Genomic DNA, 21,796 nt, shown 5'->3' with positions numbered 1-21,796 from the left:
ATATTGTTGTCACATGTTCGTTGCGCAGAACTGTCAATGTGATAATGGCCCTGTTATTGTCAGTTACACTCAGGGTAATTACCACACCTGAAGGTGTTACGCAATTGGGTAGCTTTGACAATCGAATGGGTGGGTATAGAAAGGTATGCAATTACAATGCGTAATGACGCACAATGGCCGCATTAGCACGGTTAAAAGATTTGGCGAATGGAAGATTTACTGGCCAATGATGAGTGGTTTATGAGCCTGTTCCAATTACCAAGAGCTGTTCTCTTGGATCTCTGTGCTGTACTGGGCCCAATTTTACAGAGAAGCACCCATGTAACAGTATAGCTTCCGTCCCTCTCCTCACCCCAACCTGGACTCAAACCATGGACCCTCTGCAACTACTTCAAGGTCTCAGAGCGAGTGACGTCACCAATTGAAACACTGTTGGCGCGCACCCCGCTAACTAAATAGCCATTTCACATCGGTTACACCCGCAGAAACCAAGCCGTGCCTGTCCCACTTCAACTCCTTGGCAACCTCGTTAATAGCGTCGATGGTGTCTCTCTGCGTTTGCAGGACTGCATCTGTGAGGACACTACCGGAGGGAGGGTGGAGGGTTGTGACGCACGAGGTGCAGGGGAGACACCAGGGCTGGGCGTACTCAGCTGCAGCACCACCGACCCCGCAGGGACTAAAAACAATAAAGTCATGTAAATAAAATGTTTAAACAACTTGAATGCATTTGGTTTACTCTTTTCAAACGAGGGAATACTAATTACATACCTGGATCATCCGGTGCGTCCTGTATGTCGTGTCCTCCTCCGTCACTACTCCACTCAGGTGGGATTCCCCTATAATACTGGCAAGTCGCCCATCAAGGGGGTTGAGCTCCGGTGTCCCCTTTCCCCCGCTCGTGGCACAAACACTTTGTCTGTGTAAGGCTATGCGCCTTTTGGCCTTTATGTCGGACCACGTATTTTTTACCTTCTGAGCCAGCAGCATTCACAGCGTCCGCCACATGGCAGCATGGCAGCCACATGCTGCCACTAATGCATTTTTAGCATTTGTAATGCTCACACTGTGTCCAACAAACAATATATTTTTTTGCTTCAGCCTCCCCTACAAGAACTTCAATTTCACATTGTGTGACATTGCTTTTTTAGCCTTTCTGTCGGAATTTGCCGTCATGCAGTCAGTATGGCTGAATATTAATTAGGGGCGTTTCACTGACTATTTATAGGCAACTATGAGCGTTAACAGGGTGGGACAAGACGCTCGCTCACGTGCCCAAATTTCGAGTTGATTGTGATTTATAAAGGGAAACCGGCGTGGGACATGCGTGCGCACTGTGTTATAAATAATAATATTTTTGTGCGTAAGCACTTTCTTTGTTTCGTCCGTACGCCATCTTTTGAGTGAATCTTCCACACAGTTTTATAAATGAGGCCCCAGAGGTGGCAGACCAGAGTACTCGGGTCGGGGTGTAAACAGTCTATAACCCATACAGTCTATGACTGAAACTATCTTCTGAAGCCAAGCCATGTTGTGACTCAGCGGTAAGAAAATTACGATTATACAGCTACAGCAAATAAGTGTAATATGCCATAGTTTGGTTTACTCAATATTTAACCAAAATAAGAATTGTATGCACTATTAAATGAATGCAATAATTTAACAGTCTAAAGAGTCATTCCTTTTCATGCTCATTAAAACAAGACACCTATAAGAGAATGGTTTGTATTTTCTTTCTCCATTGGCCAAGGAGTTACAACCTGAAACGTGATCGGAGTGGTATCTTACCAGGCTAGACAAACTTGCAGGATTGTGTTAATAATCTGAACTGTGATCTACTGTAAAGGTCTACTACACAATTTAGTGTATGAAAATGTAGACGGGGCGATTATAGATGACAAATAGAGCTTTGAATTTCACTGGATGCAAAATAAACATATTTGCTCTCCTAGCGAAGGGCCCTAGTATATATGTTATAATAATGTCAAACATAGAAGGATGAGCTTAAAACATTCTGTGTCCAAGAATGCCAAGGTAACCTGTCTAAATTACTATCGCCCCATAGCACTCACATCTGTAGCCATGAAATGCTTTGAATGGCTCACATCAACACCATCATCCCAGACAACCTGGACCCATTCCAATTCTAATACCGCCCCAACAGTTCCACAGCTTTCTCTGCCCTTAATCTTGTTCTGAACACCTCCAAAACAAAGGTCATGTGGTTTGGTAAGAAGAATACCCCTCTCCCCACCGGTGTGATTACTACCTCTGAAGGTTTAGAGCAGTATTGAGTAGCTTGGATGAAAGGTGCCCAGAGTAAACGGCCTGCTCCTCAGTCTCATTTACTAATATATGCATATTATTATTAGTATTGGATAGAAAACCCTCTGAAGTTTCTAAAACTGTTTGAATTATGTCTGTGAGTATAACAGAACTCATATGGCAGGCAAAAACCTGAGAAAAAATCCAAACAGGAAGTGGAAATTCTGAGGCTGGTCGATGTTAAACTCATCGCCTATTCAATTCCCTGTAATATATGGATCTGTTTGCACTTCCTACGCCTTCCACTAGATGTCAACAGTCAGTAGAACGTTGAATGAAGTTTATACTGTGTTGTGGGGCCAGATGAGAGGGGAATGAGTCAGTGGTCTGGCAGAATGAGTCAGTGGTCTGCCAGTTCCTGGTCACGCGCATTCCTCATGATATCGCCTTGCGTTCCATAACTTCTACAGACAGAAGGAATGCTCCGGTTGGAACGTTATTGGATATATATGATAAGAACAAATTGTTATTTACAATGACGGCATACCCCGGCCAAACCCGGACGACGCTGGGCCAATTGCGCACCGCCCTATGGGACTCCCAATCACAGTCGGTTGTGATACAGCCTGGATTCGAACCAGGGTGTCTGTAGTGACGCCTCAAGCACTGAGATGCAGTGCCTTAGACCGCTGCACCACTTGGGAGCCCAATTTTGGAGATGTAATTTATAGATCGGCAGGTAAGGGTGCTCTCGAACGGCTAGATGTTCTTTACCATTCGGCCATCAGATTTGCCCCCAACCCATCGCAAGACCCATTGGTTGATGCTTATTTATAAAACCCTCTTAGGCCTCACTTCCCCCTATCTGAGATATCTACTGCAGCCCTCATCCTCCATATACAACACCCGTTCTGCCAGTCACATTCTGTTAACTTCTTGACGCACAGATCCCTTTAGCGGGATCATTTTCGTAAACAACCGCTGAATTGCAGAGCACCAAATAAATAAAAAAAAAGCAACAAATATTTATATTAATGAAATCACAAGTGCAATATAGCAAAACACAGCTTAGCTTGTTGTTAATTCACCTGTCGTGTCAGATTTCAAAAATATACTTTACAGCGAAAGCAATCCAAGCGTTTGTGTGAGTTTATCGATCACTAGACAAAACATTAAGAACACCTAGCAGCAATGTATATTGGTCACGAAAGCCAGAAAAGCAATAAAATGAATCGCTTACCTTTGATGATCTTCGGATGTTTGCACTCACGAGACTCCCAGTTACACAAATGTTCCTTTTGTTCGCTAAAAATTATTTTTATATTAAAAAACCTCCATTTGTTTGGCGCGTTATGTTCAGTATTCCACAGCCTTAGGCAGGTCATCAAGGCTTGACGAAAATTCCAAAAAGTATCCGTAAAGTTCGTAGAAACATGTCAAACGTTTTTAATAATCAATCCTCAGGTTGTTTTTAACATCAATAATCGATAATATTTCAACCGGACTGTAAACTATTCAATACTGGAGAGAAAGAAAATGTCGAGCAACCAGTGTCGAGCGCATGAACTAATGTAAGGACCTCCGTCTATCCATTGACGCGTTTTGATAAATCTCGCTAATTTTTCAGAATAAAAGCTTGAAACTGTCTAAAGACTGTTCACACCCTGAGGAAGCCATTGGAATCTGGTTGATATCCCTTTAAATGGACGAAAGGCAGGCAATGGAACAGTGATTTTTCAAAATAAAAGGCACTTCCGGGTTGGATTTCCTCAGATTTTCGCCTGCAAAATCAGTTATGTTATACTCAGACAATATTTTGACCGTTTTGGAAACTTTAGAGTGTTTTCTATCCTACTCTGTCAATTATATGCATATTCTAGTATCTGGACCTGAGAAATAGGCAGCTTACATTGGGAACGTTATTTTTCCAAACATAAAAATTCTGCCCCCTAGCTTCAAGAGGTCCCCAAAGCACACATCTGTCTGGGTTGCTCCTCTTTTCAGTTCGCTGCAGCTCCCAAAGCACACATCTGCCTGGGTTGCTCCTCTTTTCAGTTCGCTGCAGCTAGCGACTGGAACGAGCTGCAACAAACACTCAAACTGGACAGTTTTATCTCAAACTCTTCATTCAAAAACTCAGTCATGGACACTCTGACAGTTGTGGCTGCTTCGCGTGATGTATTGTCGTCTCTACCTTCTCACCCTTTGTGCTGTTGTCTTTGCCCAATAATGTTTGTACCATGTTGTGCTGCTGCCATGCTGTGTACCCGCAAAACACCAGTCTCAACGTCAACAGTGAAGAGGCGACTCCGGGATGCTGGCCTTCTAGGCAGAGTTGCAAAGAAAAAGCCATATCTCAGATCATCCAATAAAAATAAAAGATTAATGGGCAAAAGAACACAGACACTGGACAGAGTGCCTAGAAGGCCAGCATCCCAGAGTCGCCTCTTTACTGTTGACGTTGAGACTGGTGTTTTGCGGGTACTATTTAATGAAGCTGCCAGTTGAGGGCTTGTGAGGCATCTGTTTCTCAAACTAGACACTATTGTACTTGTCCTCTTGCTCAGTTGTGCACCGGGGCCTCCCACTCTTTCTATTCTGGTTAGAGACAGCTTGCACTGTTCTGTGAAGGGAGTAGTACACAGCGTTGTACGAGATCTTCAATTTCTTGGCAATTTCTCGCATGGAATAGCCTTCATTTCTCAGAACAAGAATAGACTGACGAGTTTCAGAAGAAAGTTATTTGTTTCTGGCCATTTTGAGCCTGTAATCAAACCCACAAATGCTGATGCTCCAAATACTCAACTAGTCTAAAGAAGGACAGTTTTATTGCTTCTTTAATCAGAACAACAGTTTTCAGCTGTGCTAACATAATTGCAAAAGGGTTTTCTAATGATCAGTTAGCCTTTTAAAATGATAAACTTGGATTAGCTAACACAACATGCCATTGGAACACAGGAGTGATGGTTGCTGATAATGAGCCCCTGTACACCTATGTAGATATTCCATAAAAATATTCTTCCATTTCCAGCTACAATAGTAATTTACAACATTAACAATGTCTACACTGTATTTCTGATCAATTTGATGTTATTTTAATGGACAAATTTTTTTTGCTTTTCTTTCAATAACAAGGACATTTTTAAGTGACCCCAAACTTTTGAATGGTAGTGTATATATTTTTAAAGATGACGCAATCTCTATATTACACTCCACACTGCCCTTTCCCACCTGAACAAAAGGAACACCTATGTGAGAATGCTATTCGTTGACTGTAGCTCAGCGTTCACCACCATAGTGCCCTCCAAGCGCATCACTATTGCTAAGGACCCTGGGTCTGAACACATCCCTCTAACTGGATCCTAGACTTCCTGACGGGCCGACCCCAGGTGCTGAGGGTAGGCAACAACACATCTGCCACACTGACCATCAACACGGAGGCCCCTCGGGTGCAGGCTTAGTCCCCTCCTGTACTCAGTTTACCCACGACTGCATGGCCGCGCATGACTTCAACGAACAGAGCGGCACGTCTTGCTCTTCATTGTAATCAGAGGGCTAATATAAATTATATAAATACTATGCATGCCAGTCGCTCTTGGCTAAGAGTCGAGGAGAGACTGACTTTTTTTATTTTTATAAGAAACGTTAAATTCCAAATTGTTTGCATACTCAACTTACACACAGCTCTGACACACACACTTACCCCACATGCCACCAGGGGTCTTTTCACAGTCCCCAAATCCAGAACAAATTCAAAAAAGTGTACTGTATTATATAAAGCCATTATTGCTCAAATGAACAGAAAATTTGGTTTAAAAAAAGATAAAGCAACACCTTACGGCACAACGCCTCTCCCCTAATTGAACTAGAGATTTTGTATGTATTTATATGTGGACTATGTGTTCTGTTTTGAAACATATGTAGTTCTGTTGTCTATTATGTCATGTTACTTGTTTTGTGTGGACCCCAGGAAGAGTAGATGCTGCTTTCCTAACAGCTAATGGGGATCCTAATAAAATACAAAAATCATTAAGCTTGCTAATGACACCTGGTGGTAGGTCTGATCACTGACGACGATGAGAGCCTATAGGGAGCAGGTCCTGTCATGGTCCAAACACAGCCGTAAAGAGGGCATGACAATGCCTCTTCCCCCTCAGAAGGCTGAAAAGATGGGCTCTCAGACTCAAAGTTATACAGCTGCACAATTGAGAGCATCTTGACTGGCTACATCACTGCTTGGTATGGCAATTGCTTGTCATCTGACCGTAAGGTGCTACAGAGGGTAGTGCGTGCATACGTTCCAGTACATCACTGGGGCCTAGCTCTCTGCCATCCAGGACCTCTATAACAGGCGGTCTCCGAGGAAGGCGCTTAAAATTGTAAAAGACTCCAGCCACCCAAGTCAGACTGTTGTCTCTGCTACCACATGGCAAGTGGTACCAGAGAACCAAGTCTGGGACCAAAAGGCTCCTGAACAGCTTCTACCCCCAAGCCATAAGCCTGCTGAACAGTTAATCAAATGGCTACCCGGACTATTTACATTGATCCCCTATTTATTTAATTTTTTTGCACTGACTCTCTTGCACTAGCTCTATGCACTCAATGGACACTCAAACACACACACTTTTACATACGCTACTTATACTCTTTATCTATCCTGATTGCCTAGTCACTTTTACCCCAACCTACATGTACATATTACCCCAACTACAAAAGTACCCCCCTGCACATTGACTCGGTACTGGTACTCCTATATACTGTAGCCTCGTTATTATATTATTTCCTTTTTTGAGGTAAACATTTAACGGTAAAAAATGTAACTAGGTTATACGTAATAAACCAAAAGTAAGTCTATGGACCATATTTCAAACTCGATTGTAGCTTTATTGTTGTTATCCAAAAAATCTATTTTATTGGATAGGTCCATTTACCCTGGTAAATAAGAGCTCTAGAGGTTTCTTAACCCAACCTTACAAACACTAGTAAATGTCAGTGCTGAAGCCAGAGTGGCTATTACAGAAGGCACAGAATAAAATAAAAGTAAAATAAAAGTCCATAATTACTCAATTTGGAAAACTATAGAATAGTAAAAAATACCCATAAACTAACAAGACAATCAACAGATAGCTTTTACAGTCCCATTTTTTCATCTAACATTAGGCTAACCCTTCAAACCTTATTTGATATGCTTTACAAGTGGTTACGAGCTAGAAGAATACCATCTTTGGTGAGAATTTGTGGTTGCTGCATATTAAAAAAAAAGAGTCCCAGAACAAAATGAAACATCAATGTTATATAGAAAAAGAAACTGTAAATGACTGTATGAAGATAGGTTGCCTGTTCTCACATGTCAGTTTGGTTTCAGTAGACCCCATTTGTCAGTGTAGTTCAGCCTTGAACAGCTTAGTAAAAAGGAGCTAATCGCATGTCAAGCCTTCTGTCGGTTACTCTTTCAGCCAGGTGAGCAGTTGAGGTGCGTAGTAGGTGATGATGATGTCAGCACCTAAAGGGAAGAATATAGAACTAAAGCAGTAGAACTCATTCTTTCTCTATAGAGAACAGAGCACTGTTCCTCCAGACCCAATGACTCCCTTCCCTTCTCACCTGCCCTGCGGAAGGCGGTCATAGATTCCAGTACAGCGGTGCGCAGGTCAAAGGCTCCAGCCTGAGCTCCATGCCACAGCATGGCAAACTCCCCTGACACGTTATACACCGCCAATGGGTGATTGGGGTGCTGGAAGGGAGCAGAGGAGGGTGGTGAGAAGAATATGGAGCAGGTAAAAGCAGAAGGGTTTTGTAGTCTTCATAACAACTGATGATAAGCTTGTTTGTGTACCCTTGGATGTGAACTTAGTGTTTGGTTATTTAGCTGAAACTATCGATACTGATCCTGGAGCCTGAAACTCTAACCATGCAGAGAGAAATTAGTTAGAACATACTAACCTTATCTTTGACCTCCCTCACTATGTCCAGATAGGGCAGTCCTGGCTTCACCATCAGCATATCTGCCCCCTCCTTGACATCTCTGTCCTGAGAGAAAAACATAAACAAAACCTCAACCACCTGGGTAAATTGACTAGCTCTGACAAAAACACACTCTCTCTCTACTTTTCATACACATGCGTGCAATTCAGACACTCTTACCACAGCTCGCAGTGCCAGGCCCCTTGCACCAGGTGGCAGCTGATAACAACGCCTGTCTCCAAATGCTGGTGTGGACTGTGCTGCATCTCTACACACAAAAAAAACCAGAGCTTCCTTAGAGCATCCTGTCAAATAATAACTGGTAAGTAAAAGCCTTTTCTGTCCATACTTGGTTTTACAATCATTAGTTACCTGAAGGGACCATAGTAACAGGAAGCAAATTTAGCACTGTAGCTTAGTACTGAAACCTGGGGGGAAGGAGGAAAAACATTACTTTTTTACCCCAGGTGATTCGGCCTTAATGGCTTCTTTACTAATGGTTTCCTTATGGCAAATGCTTTCCTTTCCTTATTGAGTTCATATGAATATAAGGTTATGTACAATCTAGTGCTCCCATCTGTTACCTTGTTGCCCATGTCATTGGACATCAGTGATTGTTTGATGGCTCCCACTCGCCCATCCATCATATCAGAGGGTGCAATGATGTGACAGCCTGTACGAGAAGAACAAGACATCTTAAACTATTGACATGGGTGTGGTGCCCCATTGAGCAGTATCAACATCGGTCCAGTACCCTATTTTTTTTTAGAAGTGAGAGTAGATAACAGAGGGGGGAGGAGTGACCAGACTCACCAGCACGGGCGTAGGCCAATGCCACTTCTGCCAGACGCTGGCAACTGGCACCATTGTCCAGAGTGCCATCCTCCCGCAAGATTCCTGAGGGCGAATCAGAGTGCAGTCTTATAACACTGTAGTGTTAATCAAAGGAAATCAGATTTGCATTAGTTGTAGACGAAAAGATGTGATAGAGAGTGACTGACCACAGTGTCCATGTGAGGTGTAGGGACAGAGGCAGACGTCACAGGCCATCAGCAGGTCAGGGAAAAGAGAGCTTATCTTCTTCACAGCCAATACTGCCGGAGTATCACCTGTGTCTGCACCCGAACCCCTCTCATCCTGAGAAGAAAGGTCAAAGGTATGACAGTATGCAAGGTTGCAGTCATAAGCCCTTCGGAGTTGATGAGTGGCAAAAAAAATATGAGTGCATATACTTTACCTTAGCGATTTTGGCAGGCACGCCGAAAATCAGCACACACTTCAAGCCTTTCTCCACAAGGGGGCGTAGCATGCCTTCCAGTTTATTCACTCCATATCTGTGGGGAGAAAAAGAGAGAGGGGGACACAGGGAATGGACAAACTAAAGTGCTAATTCAATAACACTTTGAGACAAGCAATTACAAAGTGGCACTTCATTATCAATGCACTGGGATGTATTTGATCTCTATAGCCTAAAATCATGTTTGTTTTGGTCAAAAAACCAAATCAGACTGAGTGAGAGAACTATTAACAGTAATTTCAACACTGACACATAATAGTACCAAGGCTTAGGCCTCAGTATTACATTACAGCCTATTTTATTGTAACCAAATGGTGCATGAGCAGGGAGGGTTGTGTGGGACAAACAACTAACGGATTCTCTTCTTATCTGGATCCACCCTGCCTTACAGTATTTATCTGGAGGTCACAGCCTTGATCTCAATGGTTCCCATCCCCCGCTCATTCTTACTCTCAGATGACTTTAAAACAAAGACTTTGAATAAAAATGATCTTTCAAAGTAATTTATGTTTTAAAATATGATTACAACAAATTACACATTAACAGCACATTGTGGGTATTCAACTACTGTACCTAGTGTAGATAAGCAATTACCATAGATGAGATAATCAACCACATGAACAGGTTATCTGGAGTCATTACCTGGCCTGGCCTGGTAGACTAGCGATGGGCTCCACAGCATCAGGATTGTCACTGTTGGAGAAAAGAACAAGAAAGCTGCCATGTCATAAAAACACATAGCCACTCAGATATAGCCCACAGTATAACTGACTTTGACACAGGGGAATCTGTCATTTGTATCACAACATCAAGACGACACCCTAGTGTCTGTGTGGGAGAGGAGACATTACGTGACGAAGATGGGGTAAATAAGATTCTCAGGTCTCAAGTCTGAGGCGCAGCTCTGCCAGCATCTGAGTGTTGCGTGAAAATAGCCACTGTGGAGGAGAGAATCGACCGGCTGCATCTTTGCGCTGAGAGAAAGAGAGAGGTTTGACAATGTCACCTTTATTCACCCCCACATTTCTGAGATGCATTGGAATGAGAGAGTGGTTTATGCTATAACCTGACTTAAACTAAACAATTGGATGACCCTGAGTGACAGCAGTGATAATGCTTGCTTTCACACAGCTGGAGGAAGAATAATTGCTCACATTTATGAAAGCCCATTCCAGATCCCTTTAAATCTATAATTTCAAGATCATTGACATTCAAGGTCTACATTTATGAGAACTAAGCAAAATCGGGATGTAACGAACGACAGATGTAATGAACGACAGAAAGCTAACTTCGACTATCAACAATCATGTGCTCAAATGGGCCAATGATATGCTCCATGCACCACACGACTAGAAAACACACTTGCAACTCCTCCTGGTCATATTCCGCAGATTTGTTCACCTTGCAACATCAAAAACGTAACTTGTCAGCATTAATTAACATACAACAATGTTAACTTTACTAAAATAAATAAATGGATTTCGGTGTTCTTGCCTTGTACAGTACGTCCGTCCTCCTTGGCTTGCACTAGACGCAGACACTAACCAGCCACTGCACTGCACAAATTGTTCCGTAAACGTGCAAGTTCCCGCGATAGTACACGGTAGATTTAAGTGAAGGAATGAAAACAGTATGAAAAGGCTAACCTGACACTTGAATCGGATTTGAGGTAAAAATATATATATATATAAATAAAAAAAAGCTAAACCTTGTCATGTCCTATAATAACCCATATTACTTGACACATGCACAGATGGATAACGTATATGTAGCTAGTATGAGATGGCAAGGACTACGAGGTAACGTTAGCTAAATAGCTAGTTGTTGATTGTGCGAGCACTGTAACCACTTACTTTGCTGTAACGTTACTGTAGCTCAGCTAACGTCAGCTAGCCTAATGATCTGACAATACAGCATTTTACCAGCTAACTAGACCACTGTAACATTATCGGGAATCGTTTGTGAGCGATTGTTGTCAGTTAAAACCATGAATGTAGCCAGGCAGTTAGCTAGCTGGCGAACGATTTCAACTGTCACCATAGTAGTCTTTGATCATGACTCAGTCCCATTACATTACACACAAGTAATTGGACAAAGGCGTCTTGTAGGGGGAGTTTTGTGAAGATCCCGACGCTCGGTCTGAACATTAACATGTATTGCTTGCGGTACGGTTTTGGACGCATAAGGACTTATCTTTCATATCAGCAAGAAAGAAAAAAAGGTTACATTGATAGAGCGTTGGGCCAGTAACCTAAAGGTTGCTGGATCGAATCCCCGAGCTGTGAAAGACACATACAGTGGGGCAAAAAAGTATTTAGTCAGCCACCAATTGTGCAAGTTCTCCCACTTAAAAAGATGAGAGAGGCCTGTAATTTTCTTCATCGGTACACTTCAACTATGACAGACAAAATGAGAAAAAAAAATCCAGAAAATCTAATTATAGGATTTTTAATGAATTTATTTGCAAATTATGGTGGAAAATAAGTATTTGGTCACCTACAAACAAGCAAGATTTCTGGCTCTCACAGACCTGTAACTTCTTCTTTAAGAGGCTCCTCTGTCCTCCACTCATTACCTGTATTAATGGCACCTGTTTGAACTTGTTATCAGTATAAAAGACACCTGTCCACAACCTCAAACAGTCACACTCCAAACTCCACTATGGCCAAGACCAAAGAGCTGTCAAAGGACACCAGAAACAAAATTGTAGACCAGCACCAGGCTGGGAAGACTGAATCTGCAATAGGTAAGCAGCTTGGTTTGAAGAAATCAACTGTGGGAGCAATTATTAGGAAATGGAAGACATACAAGACCACTGATAATCTCCCTCGATCTGGGGCTCCACGCAAGATCTCACCCCGTGGGGTCAAAATGATCACAAGAACGGTGAGCAAAAATCCCAGAACCACACGGGGGGACCTAGTGAATGACCTGCAGAGAGCTGGGACCAAAGTAACAAAGCCTACCATCAGTAACACACTACGCCGCCAGGGACTCAAATCCTGCAGTGCAAGACGTGTCCCCCTACTTAAGCCAGTACATGTCCAGGCCCGTCTGAAGTTTGCTAGAGAGCATTTGGATGATCCAGAAGAAGATTGGTAGAATGTCATATGGTCAGATGAAACCAAAATAGAACTTTTGGTAAAAACTCAACTCGTTGTGTTTGGAGGACAAAGAATGCTGAGTTGCATCCAAAGAACACCATACCTACTGTGAAGCATGGGGGTGGAAACATCATGCTTTGGGGCTGTTTTTCTACAAAGGGACCAGGACGACTGATCCGTGTAAAGGAAAGAATGAATGGGGCCATGTATCGTGAGATTTTGAGTGAAAACCTCCTTCCATCAGCAAGGGCATTGAAGATGAAACGTGGCTGGGTCTTTCAGCATGACAATGATCCCAAACACACCGCCCGGGCAACGAAGGAGTGGCTTCGTAAGAAGCATTTCAAGGTCCTGGAGTGGCCTAGCCAGTCTCCAGATCTCAACTCCATAGAACATCTTTGGAGGGAGTTGAAAGTCCGTTGCCCAGCAACAGCCCCAAAACATCACTGCTCTAGAGGAGATCTGCATGGAGGAATGGGCCAAAATACCAGCAACAGTGTGTGAAAACCTTGTGAAGACTTACAGAAAACGTTTGACCTCTGTCATTGCCAAGAAAGGGTATATAACAAAGTATTGAGATAAATTTTTGTTATTAACCAAATACTTATTTTCCACCATAATTTGCAAATAAATTCATAAAAAATCCTACAATGTGATTTTCTGGATTTTTTTTCTTCTCATTTTGTCTGTCATAGTTGAAGTGTACCTATGATGAAAATTACAGGCCTCTCTCATCTTTTTAAGTGGGAGAACTTGCACAATTGGTGGCTGACTAAATACTTTTTTGCCCCACTGTACATTTCCGCTTCTAGACTAACATTAGTCTAGAAGACAGAATGAGTTTGTAAAAATGTTTGCAACTTTTGATAGTTGTTTCAATCAACTTCACGCTTGTTACAATATAGCTTGGTAAAAGGGAAGTGAAGTAAATACTGTCACTTTGTTGATGTTTACAGTGTAACATTAGTTCAATTTCAATACATTGTAAACTGTTGTCATGCTCTGAATAAAATGTCTCTGTTTCTAAATAAAGGCAGAACAACTTGATTTCATGAAGACATCCTCCACATGTGAAGCTCTTCATTGGCTCACAGTATTTCGTCCTCTCTGCCCCCACTGTCTTCAATGATGTAGGTGTGCTTGATCGTCTGTGCAGCAGTTCCTTGTTAAGGGCCATTTCCTATTGCCTTCTGTGGATTTCTGCCCAGACCTCAATGTCTCCCTTCCCTCACACTTTACCACCCTGAGTCTGGAAACGTCACATCTCCTGAGTCGAACCAGTGAGTCTACCCCATTCAGTCCCTGGTTGAACAGTCCACCTGAATCCACTCCCTCCACCCTAAGGCCATGCTGTTCTCCCTGCGGGAGCTGGTCCAATGGCTGGGCTTTGCCACGTTCGAGCTCTTCCTCCACCTGGGGGCTCTGCTGGTCTTCAGTGTGCTAGTAGCACTGCGGGCTGACCTGTTTGCCCCTGGCATGAGCTGGTGGCTGGTCTTCGTCCCTCTGTTTGCCGCTGATGGCCTCAGCACCTACTTCACAGCTATTGTATCCATCCGGCTGTACCAGGAGAATGAGAAAAGGCTAGCGGTGCTGAGGCTGCTGTGGGTGCTGATGGTGCTCGGCCTCAAGCTGGTGTGTGAGGTGCTGCTGTGCCAGAAGTTGGTTGAGCAGGAACAGGCACGCGACCTGGGGTTTGGTCCTATCGTCTCACCGCTCTTCATCCTCCTGCAGCTACTGATGATCCGCTCCTGCCGTGTCAACTGATTCCAAGGGGCGGTGTGATGAGGGCAGGAGTCGTTTATCAGCTATAGAAGATCCAGGTTTATTCATACTAGGTGACTTTTAATTAACTGACTATTGAGAAATAGTTTTTGGACTAATGGCTGGAGAGATGAGGGTCACAGGCTTCCCCTCCATTTCTAACCTTGTCTGAGGACAGTGTGACATGTGTTTTCCATGAGCAGTCCTTTGTCAGTATGGCTCTCCTGGACATTGCTTCCTGTGGATACCTTTTTTTGTATTTGATCTGTTATGGACCTCTTGCTCAAGCATGTATTGATGGCCTCATTTTATCCTTCATTGTAATTTATTTCCTGATGTGATGCTGGGGAGGGACATTTGAGAATTGAAGTAATCTGTCTTTTGAAGTTGGAAAGTCTGCAGCTTTGTTTGTTTTAGTCCATTTATTATGTTCTTGTTTTTGGTACCCATGTTGTGTTTCTATATACAGTACCAATCAAAGTACCTTATCCTCTGCATCAGAGGTAACTCTGGGTCTTCCTTTCCTTTGGCGGTCCTCATGAGAGCGCTTGATGGTTTTTGCGACTGCACTTGAAGAAACTGTCGTTTTTCTTTGCTTATTTGAGCTGTTCTTGCCATAATATGAACTTGGTATTTTACCAAATAGGGCTATCTTCTGTATACCACACCCCTACCATGTCACAACACAACTGATTCCCTCAAATGCATTAAGGAAAGAAATTCCACGAATGAACTTTTAACAAGGTACACCTGTTAATTGAAATGCATTCCAGGTGACTACCTCATGAAGCTGGTTGAGAGAATGCCAAGAGTGTGCAAAGCTGTCATCAAAGTGTGGCTACTTTGAAGAATCTCAAATATAAATTGTTTAACACTTGTTTTGGTTACTACATGATTCCAAATGTGTTATTTCATAGTTTTGATGTCTTCACTGTTATTCTAGAATGTAGAAAATAGTACAAATAAAGAAAAACCCTTGAATGAGTAAATGTGTCAATTTTTGATTGGCACTGTATGTGTAAATAAACATTTGAGCTGGTAAAGTTTATCATGCAATATTATTTTAGCTCCTCAAAAATCTATGAAACATGAATTAGTCAACTTTGGATCAATTCTGAACAGACACAATACAGTTGTGTCTTTTGTAGACTTGGATATTTTGTACAGTATGTCCACTGTTATCCCTTGTGATGACGAAGTGTGACCACGATGTGTCGCTATTTACATTGAAGATGGGAGTGGTGACCTACTCCTCAATTTCCGATGCCCAAGTCAACATTGGGGAAGGACATTCAAGTAATAAAACTAAAGCAAAGTTCACATGGGCGTGAGTTCATGGAAGGAAAAGTCATAAGCGTAATAAAATAAAATGTTTTATTTAGCTGTTTGACCATTTTGGGCTCATCAAGCACTAATCTATATTTGTTTCCTCCTGTTATTACGTGGATGACGGTGAATCCAACATGATCCACTCACCAACTATAGTCTAACAGGATTCCATCTAAAGTTCTTCCTAAATAACTTGTAGATTAGTAGCAGGCATAGCCTGTCATAATGAATTATATTATATCTAAGACATTTTTCTTTAGAGGCAACAGCAATGACTTTTTTTGTGTCTTGGACTTTCCTCAGATGAAAACCTCAGAGCTTTGTTCTTTTTAAGCACAGCATATCAAAAACAAGTTTAAAATATGGAATTTAACTCTTTCGCGCTCTTTGTCTAGGCACACCACAGATAAAAACAAATTACAAAAAAAATCCATTGCATATAGCATGCATTTTTACAAATCATTCTATAACAGAATTTACGACTGACTGAGACTGCTCCATATAACACACTATTTTCTTCAGTGTCCGTCCGTATGTTAATGGCTCCTTGGGATTCACGGCTCGTAGTGACAGTGCGGTGATGAATGTTTGATGAGGAACAATAGTAATCTCGTACATGCTGTACTCAGAATAGACCTCTGTAATACCGACTCATTTATTTCGTAATGCATTTATCTCAGCAGGATTATTTGTCAGGTGGTATCATCAACCTCTTGCTGAACAGATTTGAATAACTATGCTATAACATGGGTCGATATTCCATAGGATGCTACAGCAAAGCCTACACGTAACTAACGAGTGACTGATAGGCGACAATTTTCTCACCCTGCTTCACAATCACTATCTTTACATAGCCTTTCATCTTTTAAAACCATTTGTTGGTATACTTTCCATGTTTAGTTCATGAATTCAATTGAAAATTAAATGCATAATGTTATTATTTTAAAAAACAATTTAGTGGTCGATACGGGATCTTAAAATAACATGTATTCACTGAAAGGGTTAAGCAGTAAAAGGGGGCTGAGCTGAGTTTCCTTGACTGACAGGTCCTCTTTGCCTACTCAACAATAGAAAGAGGAGGGATTTCCTTTGGTGGGTGTTCTGTGAAAAGGGGGTGTATTCTAAATCGATATGAGCAAATGAGGTTGCTTCTTGGGGCGCAGTTCTGAAGACTGAAGGATGACGTAGGTTTACAGGTGCAGAGGGCGGGTCAGGAGTCGCGGAGGGAGGGAGAAGAACGTAGAAAGACTGAAAGAGACCGTGGGGATGTATGTGTGTATACTATAATCGGCGCTGCAGGTACAGCGACAGACAGAGGCTACAGCTTTCCGTCCCAGTCGGGGAACACCATCTCCCGAACCCCGGAGATATTCAATTTCTCCCCAAAATGTCTGGTGGAGGAGAAGTCCGTGTGCTCCGCCAGGAGGCTGGGCAGGAGAGCCCGAGGATGCCGGCCTGGAAACGAGAGATTCTCGAGCGGAGGAAAGCAAAGGGCGGCGCGTCTGGAGCAGGTGCAACTGAGCCTTGCCCTAGCGCGATCTTATCGCTGGTTAATGGCGAAGTAACGGGAAACAGCAGCGCCTCAAAAACAGACAATGGAACCAGTGCTAATTCAGTTCGGAACTACACCATCACTCCAGCGAGCCAGCATTTTGCAGGCAAGCGTGGCAGCGCCCCCACCTCCCCAGAGCTCTCGCCGGTGAAAACAAACAAAGACCCCTGGACTGCCACCGACCCTTATGACTCGGAGAAAACGGTAAGCGATGGCGAGGGACAGGAAAGCCTGGTTCTGCAGGACAGTCTAGGCCCATTGCAGGAGAACCCCTTCATCAAACTGGAGAAGGAGCGAAAGAAACAACAGGACAGGGAGAACGCCACTCGTCCGGTTCAGCACATACTGGAATTGTATGGCAGTGTTCCTGGAATTCGGACTATACGCGCTGAGAATATCATTATCATAGAATCCGATCCGGATTACTTTCCGGAGGCGAGTGGAATAAAAAGCGAGTCTTATCAGCAGCAGAATGGGGTGAGCAGTTACAGCTCCCTCAACGACCTCTTGGACCGGAGAGGCAGTGGGGTTACCGAGATACGGGCAAAGGAGGTGGTCATTTATGACACCGCACTAAGCCGGAGCGAGGAGAATTTGAGCACGTTGGGTCGTCCTGGTCACGAGGCCGCATTCGAGACAGGAGAGGGTCATGGCAGGGTGAGCCGCATGCTGCAGAAATTCGACAGCAACTATGGAAAATTGCAACCCAAGTCTCGCAGCACAGAGAACCTCCTGGACTTGGAAACCAGTTCAAGCAGGCCAAGACAACGACCCAAGCCACAGCCAGATCTGGTGCCAAAATACAAGTCACAAGCCCAGCCTAGCTCACCAGTCCGCACCCTGGGTAACGCACAGTTGTCATCCTCAGTCTTCCTGAGCTCCCAGTCTTCCAAACCCAAGCCACAGCCCCCTCTCTGTGAGCCTGACAGCACCACTTGCTCTGCTGGACCCGCTCAGTCAGTGTCTTCCTACCGCCAGCATTTTGAGGTGAGTGGGGGCCGCAGTTCGGTGGTCAACCCCATAGAGGAGGCAGAGGGGTCCCAGACCAAGCCTTTCCGAGAGAGAGACTGGGAGAGCACAGAGGTGCCCTCCAAACCCAAGGTGCCATTCTCTCCGGATACCAGCCGTGTCGAGTCCCCCTCCAGTCCCACCACACCCCCGACGTCTCCCCCCTCGCCTGGATTCGAGATCTGCCCCTCACCCCGCCCTGATCTCTCCCTGCTGCCTGCCGGGGACATCCAGGCCCGTGCCCTTGCCAACCTGCGTCTCCAATCCCGCAACTCCTTCACAGTCTTCCCCAAACGCCACAGAGCCGCCGCCTCCCCGGGCAGCACGGCCCCCTCCAGCCCCATTAAGTCTCCTCCCTCCCAGAGAGTGGCAGAGATGCCCACCCCAGGAGTGCCAACCCCTGTCACCCCTCCACCTAACCCAGCAGTCTCCAAGAGTAAAGAGGAAGAACGGGACGAGGTGAGGGCAGCCGGGCTAACCAAACCAGACCCACCCACCATCACTGCGACCCCCTCCCCTCCAGCACCCTTCCCAGTCCCCTCTGTCCAGTTGCCACCTCCAGAGGAAGCCCCTGCTGACCAGCTACCTGTCACCAACATAGATGACATAGACGTGGACCCCTCACAGCCCGTTGCACCCAGCCCCACTCCAGTGGTGCAGAGGCGGAAGGGGAATACCTTCACTGTGGTGCCTAAACGTAAGTCAGAGCCTCAGCCTGGCTCTCCAGAGCCCCAGGAACCTTCCGGAGGGGCCCAGACGCCCTCCACGCCACCACAGGCCCCTTACTCCCAGTTGGGCTCACTGCTGAAGAAGCGCTACCCTGCCGTGGAGGATATCGAGGTCATCGGTGGGTACCAGTCCCTGGGACGCTCCTGCCTGACCAGGACAGGCTCCACTGGCAAAAAGGTGAGATGATGATACCCAACCGAATACTTCTATTATACATCAAGTGAACACCAGCAGAGCTCTTTTTACACCGATAATGTAACACACATTAATTAATTTCTCCATTCAAGATTTGTAATTTAGTATAATTCAACACAATATGTGTGTATGCATATGAATGGACTGAGCTAAGCTTCTAATTTAGTGCTGTTTTTCTGTCCATCTCATTACGGCATGCCTCCGTAGATTAGATTGTTTAGTGTGTGTGTAGCTAAAACAGGTCCCTGTTGCTGAAATGTGCGGTATTCAACATGATTCTCCTAATGCTACAGGATCTATTGCATCTTTAGTAGTACGATTGAACAAGGCAGAAGCCAGCCTTCAACATGGTTTGCAGCATGGAGGTGTTGGTGTTTTTGTGACCAGGGTTGGAATCAATACCATTTCCTTTCATACCCCCCTATACATTTAAATCTATGAATTGAATGCGTCTGCCCCCCCCCCCCCCCCCCCCCCAAGATGAAGATCAGTGTTTTTTGGCATTTACCTGAGATCTAGCCTACGTACTTGGCAGTGCAGCAAGGTCTCTGTCGTATCCTAATCCTTTGGTCTCCAGGTATTACCAGTCTCCTGCCCTCACTCCTTTCAACCTCAGCTCCGGTCACACCCAACCAGGTCGAGCGTGTGTGTCGTTGTGTTTGTCCCTGGCCAAATAGAGAACACAGGCAGTAATGAGGCCAGGCCCCTCGGAAGCATTCAGTGTTTTTGTCCTCGGAACTCTATTGAATTCATTAGGCGTGCTAAGTTTGGGTTCACTGAATTCCCTCGCCTTTGTTGTTTGAGCATGCATGCTTCTCCTCCCGGTCATCATTTCACATGACCAAGGTTTCTCTGGTTTTGAAGCTAGGGCAGGGCCGGAAGCAATTACAAAAGCATCAAGTGTAGGCCTATGTTATTTGTGTGGAATTCCTTGGCTATGTGAAACCAGCCTGGCTGAGTTTGGTTTCCTTTTAAGTATTTAAAAAAAGAAAGAAAAAAAAGCTATGCTCTTTTTCCCATTCAAATTTTTAGAGCTTGCCGGATATATTTTTTTCAAACACATCAATATGATGAGAGAAGAACTTGAACACAGTGTATCGCCTCCTACTAGGCTCTTATGTTTCTCAAAATAACTTCCACTCCCTCATTTATTGGCCGTGGTTGCTGGTTCAGTTCTACAAGTTGTACTTCTGCGATTTTGTTGTGTTGATTCTGCAGAATGTTGGAGCTAAATCTCTGCAGCGCGCTCAGATCTTTGACTCACTCAAGTAAGGCCCTTACGTGTCCCTAGTCCGACTGTAACCATGTATTCTTTGTGTTGGATAATCAATCTTGTCCTCTGCTCCTTTACTGCTTGTTTGATCTTCTCTTCAAGGAGTGATAGTTGTTTATGAAGGTCAAGTGGAGCTTTTACACTGCACCAGCTTTGATTTGCATAAGGAGAAATCTAGGAAGTCCTTAAAGTATGGTACATGCCTAGATTGAATTTATAATTTAATTGGCCTAGATTCTCTAGGAACTATAATGGATTGTGTTACAAAGTGTCTAGCCCTAATAACATGGTTATAGACTAGTGTTCAGTACCTTTTTAGAACAGCTTTTGTTGTATTTTCTCTTAAGTTCTACTACATGGTACTTCCCTGTCATTGAATAGAGATGGAGCTGGCAGGAAGACATGACAATGGAAAGGGGAGGAGTGGCTGGTTGTTTGTGAGGTTGGTGACCAGTTAGTATGGGAAACAGGAGACAGCCCATGTGTTTGTGACGTAACAGGCAGAGACCATTCTTGCCGTTTATGTTCTTTCTGCATAACACATGGAAATGGCAACATGGATTTCTCAGTGGAAGGCCTGGGCTTTGCCCTGCTCAGCTGTGTAATTGATACAACACATTAGGTAATTATGTCTTCATTGAAGTTGATGATTTAGAGGTTTGGTGACTGTGCAGTTCTGGCAAGTACTGTTGTGTGGTAGTAATGCCAGTCATTCCAGACTACAAATACTGTATTCAACTTGTGAATAACCTTGGTTCAAATGGAAAATAGCCTGTGACAAGCTGATAATACCCAATTGAACCTAAATACCCATAGAGGTAAGCTCCTGGCTGTACTAACGAGATGTTCTGGTCGTAGCCTAAAGGATTCGTCTATTTTCAAATGTACATGCCTCTCATAAGAAGGCCTAAACCTTTTCCACAAACGTATCGCTGAAAATGTATAACCTTCTTTTAAAATGCTTTGATCCCTGTCTCTTTTGTACTGAATTCCATATTTATCGATCAGTAAACATAAAATAGCAGTCCCATTTAAAACCAATAGCTCCCTTCCCCTTTTCTCGAGGAATCACCATATTGTTGTCTCTCAGCAGAAGGCCATGTCACTCGGCATCAGGAAGAGAGTGGAGGGGCCTGTGACTGTCAGCTGTGTTGGCTGTCTGATAGTACTCATAACGTCTGTTTGTCTTCCAGGCTGATCAGGTAGCAGCTGTCTGTGAGCCCGGTCTGTTTACTGTTCATTACTGTTGAGTTTAGGGCCTGTTATCCGGATATGGGATTGCTGATGAGGAGTATAGGCTACTGTAGTTTAGACCCATG

General features: G+C 44.0%; 3 protein-coding genes across 4 annotated transcripts in view; 2 read left to right on the top strand and 1 right to left on the bottom strand.

Annotated features, from left to right (window-relative positions):
* Positions 1-7,121: 7,121 nt before the first annotated feature.
* Positions 7,122-11,115, bottom strand: LOC120021608 (delta-aminolevulinic acid dehydratase-like). The gene is made up of 12 exons (XM_038965408.1): positions 11,021-11,115; positions 10,378-10,500; positions 10,169-10,219; positions 9,467-9,563; positions 9,231-9,366; positions 9,043-9,126; positions 8,814-8,902; positions 8,602-8,657; positions 8,410-8,497; positions 8,209-8,295; positions 7,870-7,999; positions 7,122-7,768 (listed from the first exon to the last, which is right to left on the bottom strand). Exons 2-12 carry the CDS (start codon positions 10,491-10,493, stop codon positions 7,710-7,712), a joined length of 993 nt encoding a protein of 330 aa, XP_038821336.1. The 5' UTR covers positions 10,494-10,500; positions 11,021-11,115; the 3' UTR covers positions 7,122-7,709.
* LOC120021609 (transmembrane protein 203-like) lies at positions 11,100-14,936 on the top strand. 2 transcript variants are annotated; one of them, XM_038965410.1, is made up of 2 exons: positions 11,100-11,195; positions 13,664-14,936. In XM_038965410.1, exon 2 carries the CDS (start codon positions 13,978-13,980, stop codon positions 14,392-14,394), a length of 417 nt encoding a protein of 138 aa, XP_038821338.1. In that variant the 5' UTR covers positions 11,100-11,195; positions 13,664-13,977; the 3' UTR covers positions 14,395-14,936. The 2 variants fall into 2 exon arrangements, with proteins under 2 accessions (XP_038821338.1, XP_038821339.1); XM_038965411.1 differs by having other exon boundaries at positions 11,108-11,195; positions 13,765-14,936.
* A 2,028-nt stretch (positions 14,937-16,964) lies between these two features.
* tprn (taperin) overlaps positions 16,965-21,796 on the top strand; it is a 28,929-nt gene continuing 24,097 nt past the window's right edge. The window contains exon 1 of the mRNA XM_038965645.1: positions 16,965-19,186. Coding sequence (XP_038821573.1) covers positions 16,991-19,186 — 2,196 coding nt within the window. The 5' untranslated portion in view covers positions 16,965-16,990. The remainder of the gene's footprint in view (positions 19,187-21,796) is intronic.

Source organism: Salvelinus namaycush, chromosome 26 (genome assembly GCF_016432855.1).
Source record: "Salvelinus namaycush isolate Seneca chromosome 26, SaNama_1.0, whole genome shotgun sequence".
NCBI classification, from domain to species: Eukaryota; Metazoa; Chordata; class Actinopteri; order Salmoniformes; family Salmonidae; genus Salvelinus; species Salvelinus namaycush.
This window is presented reverse-complemented; position numbering and strand designations above follow the sequence as displayed.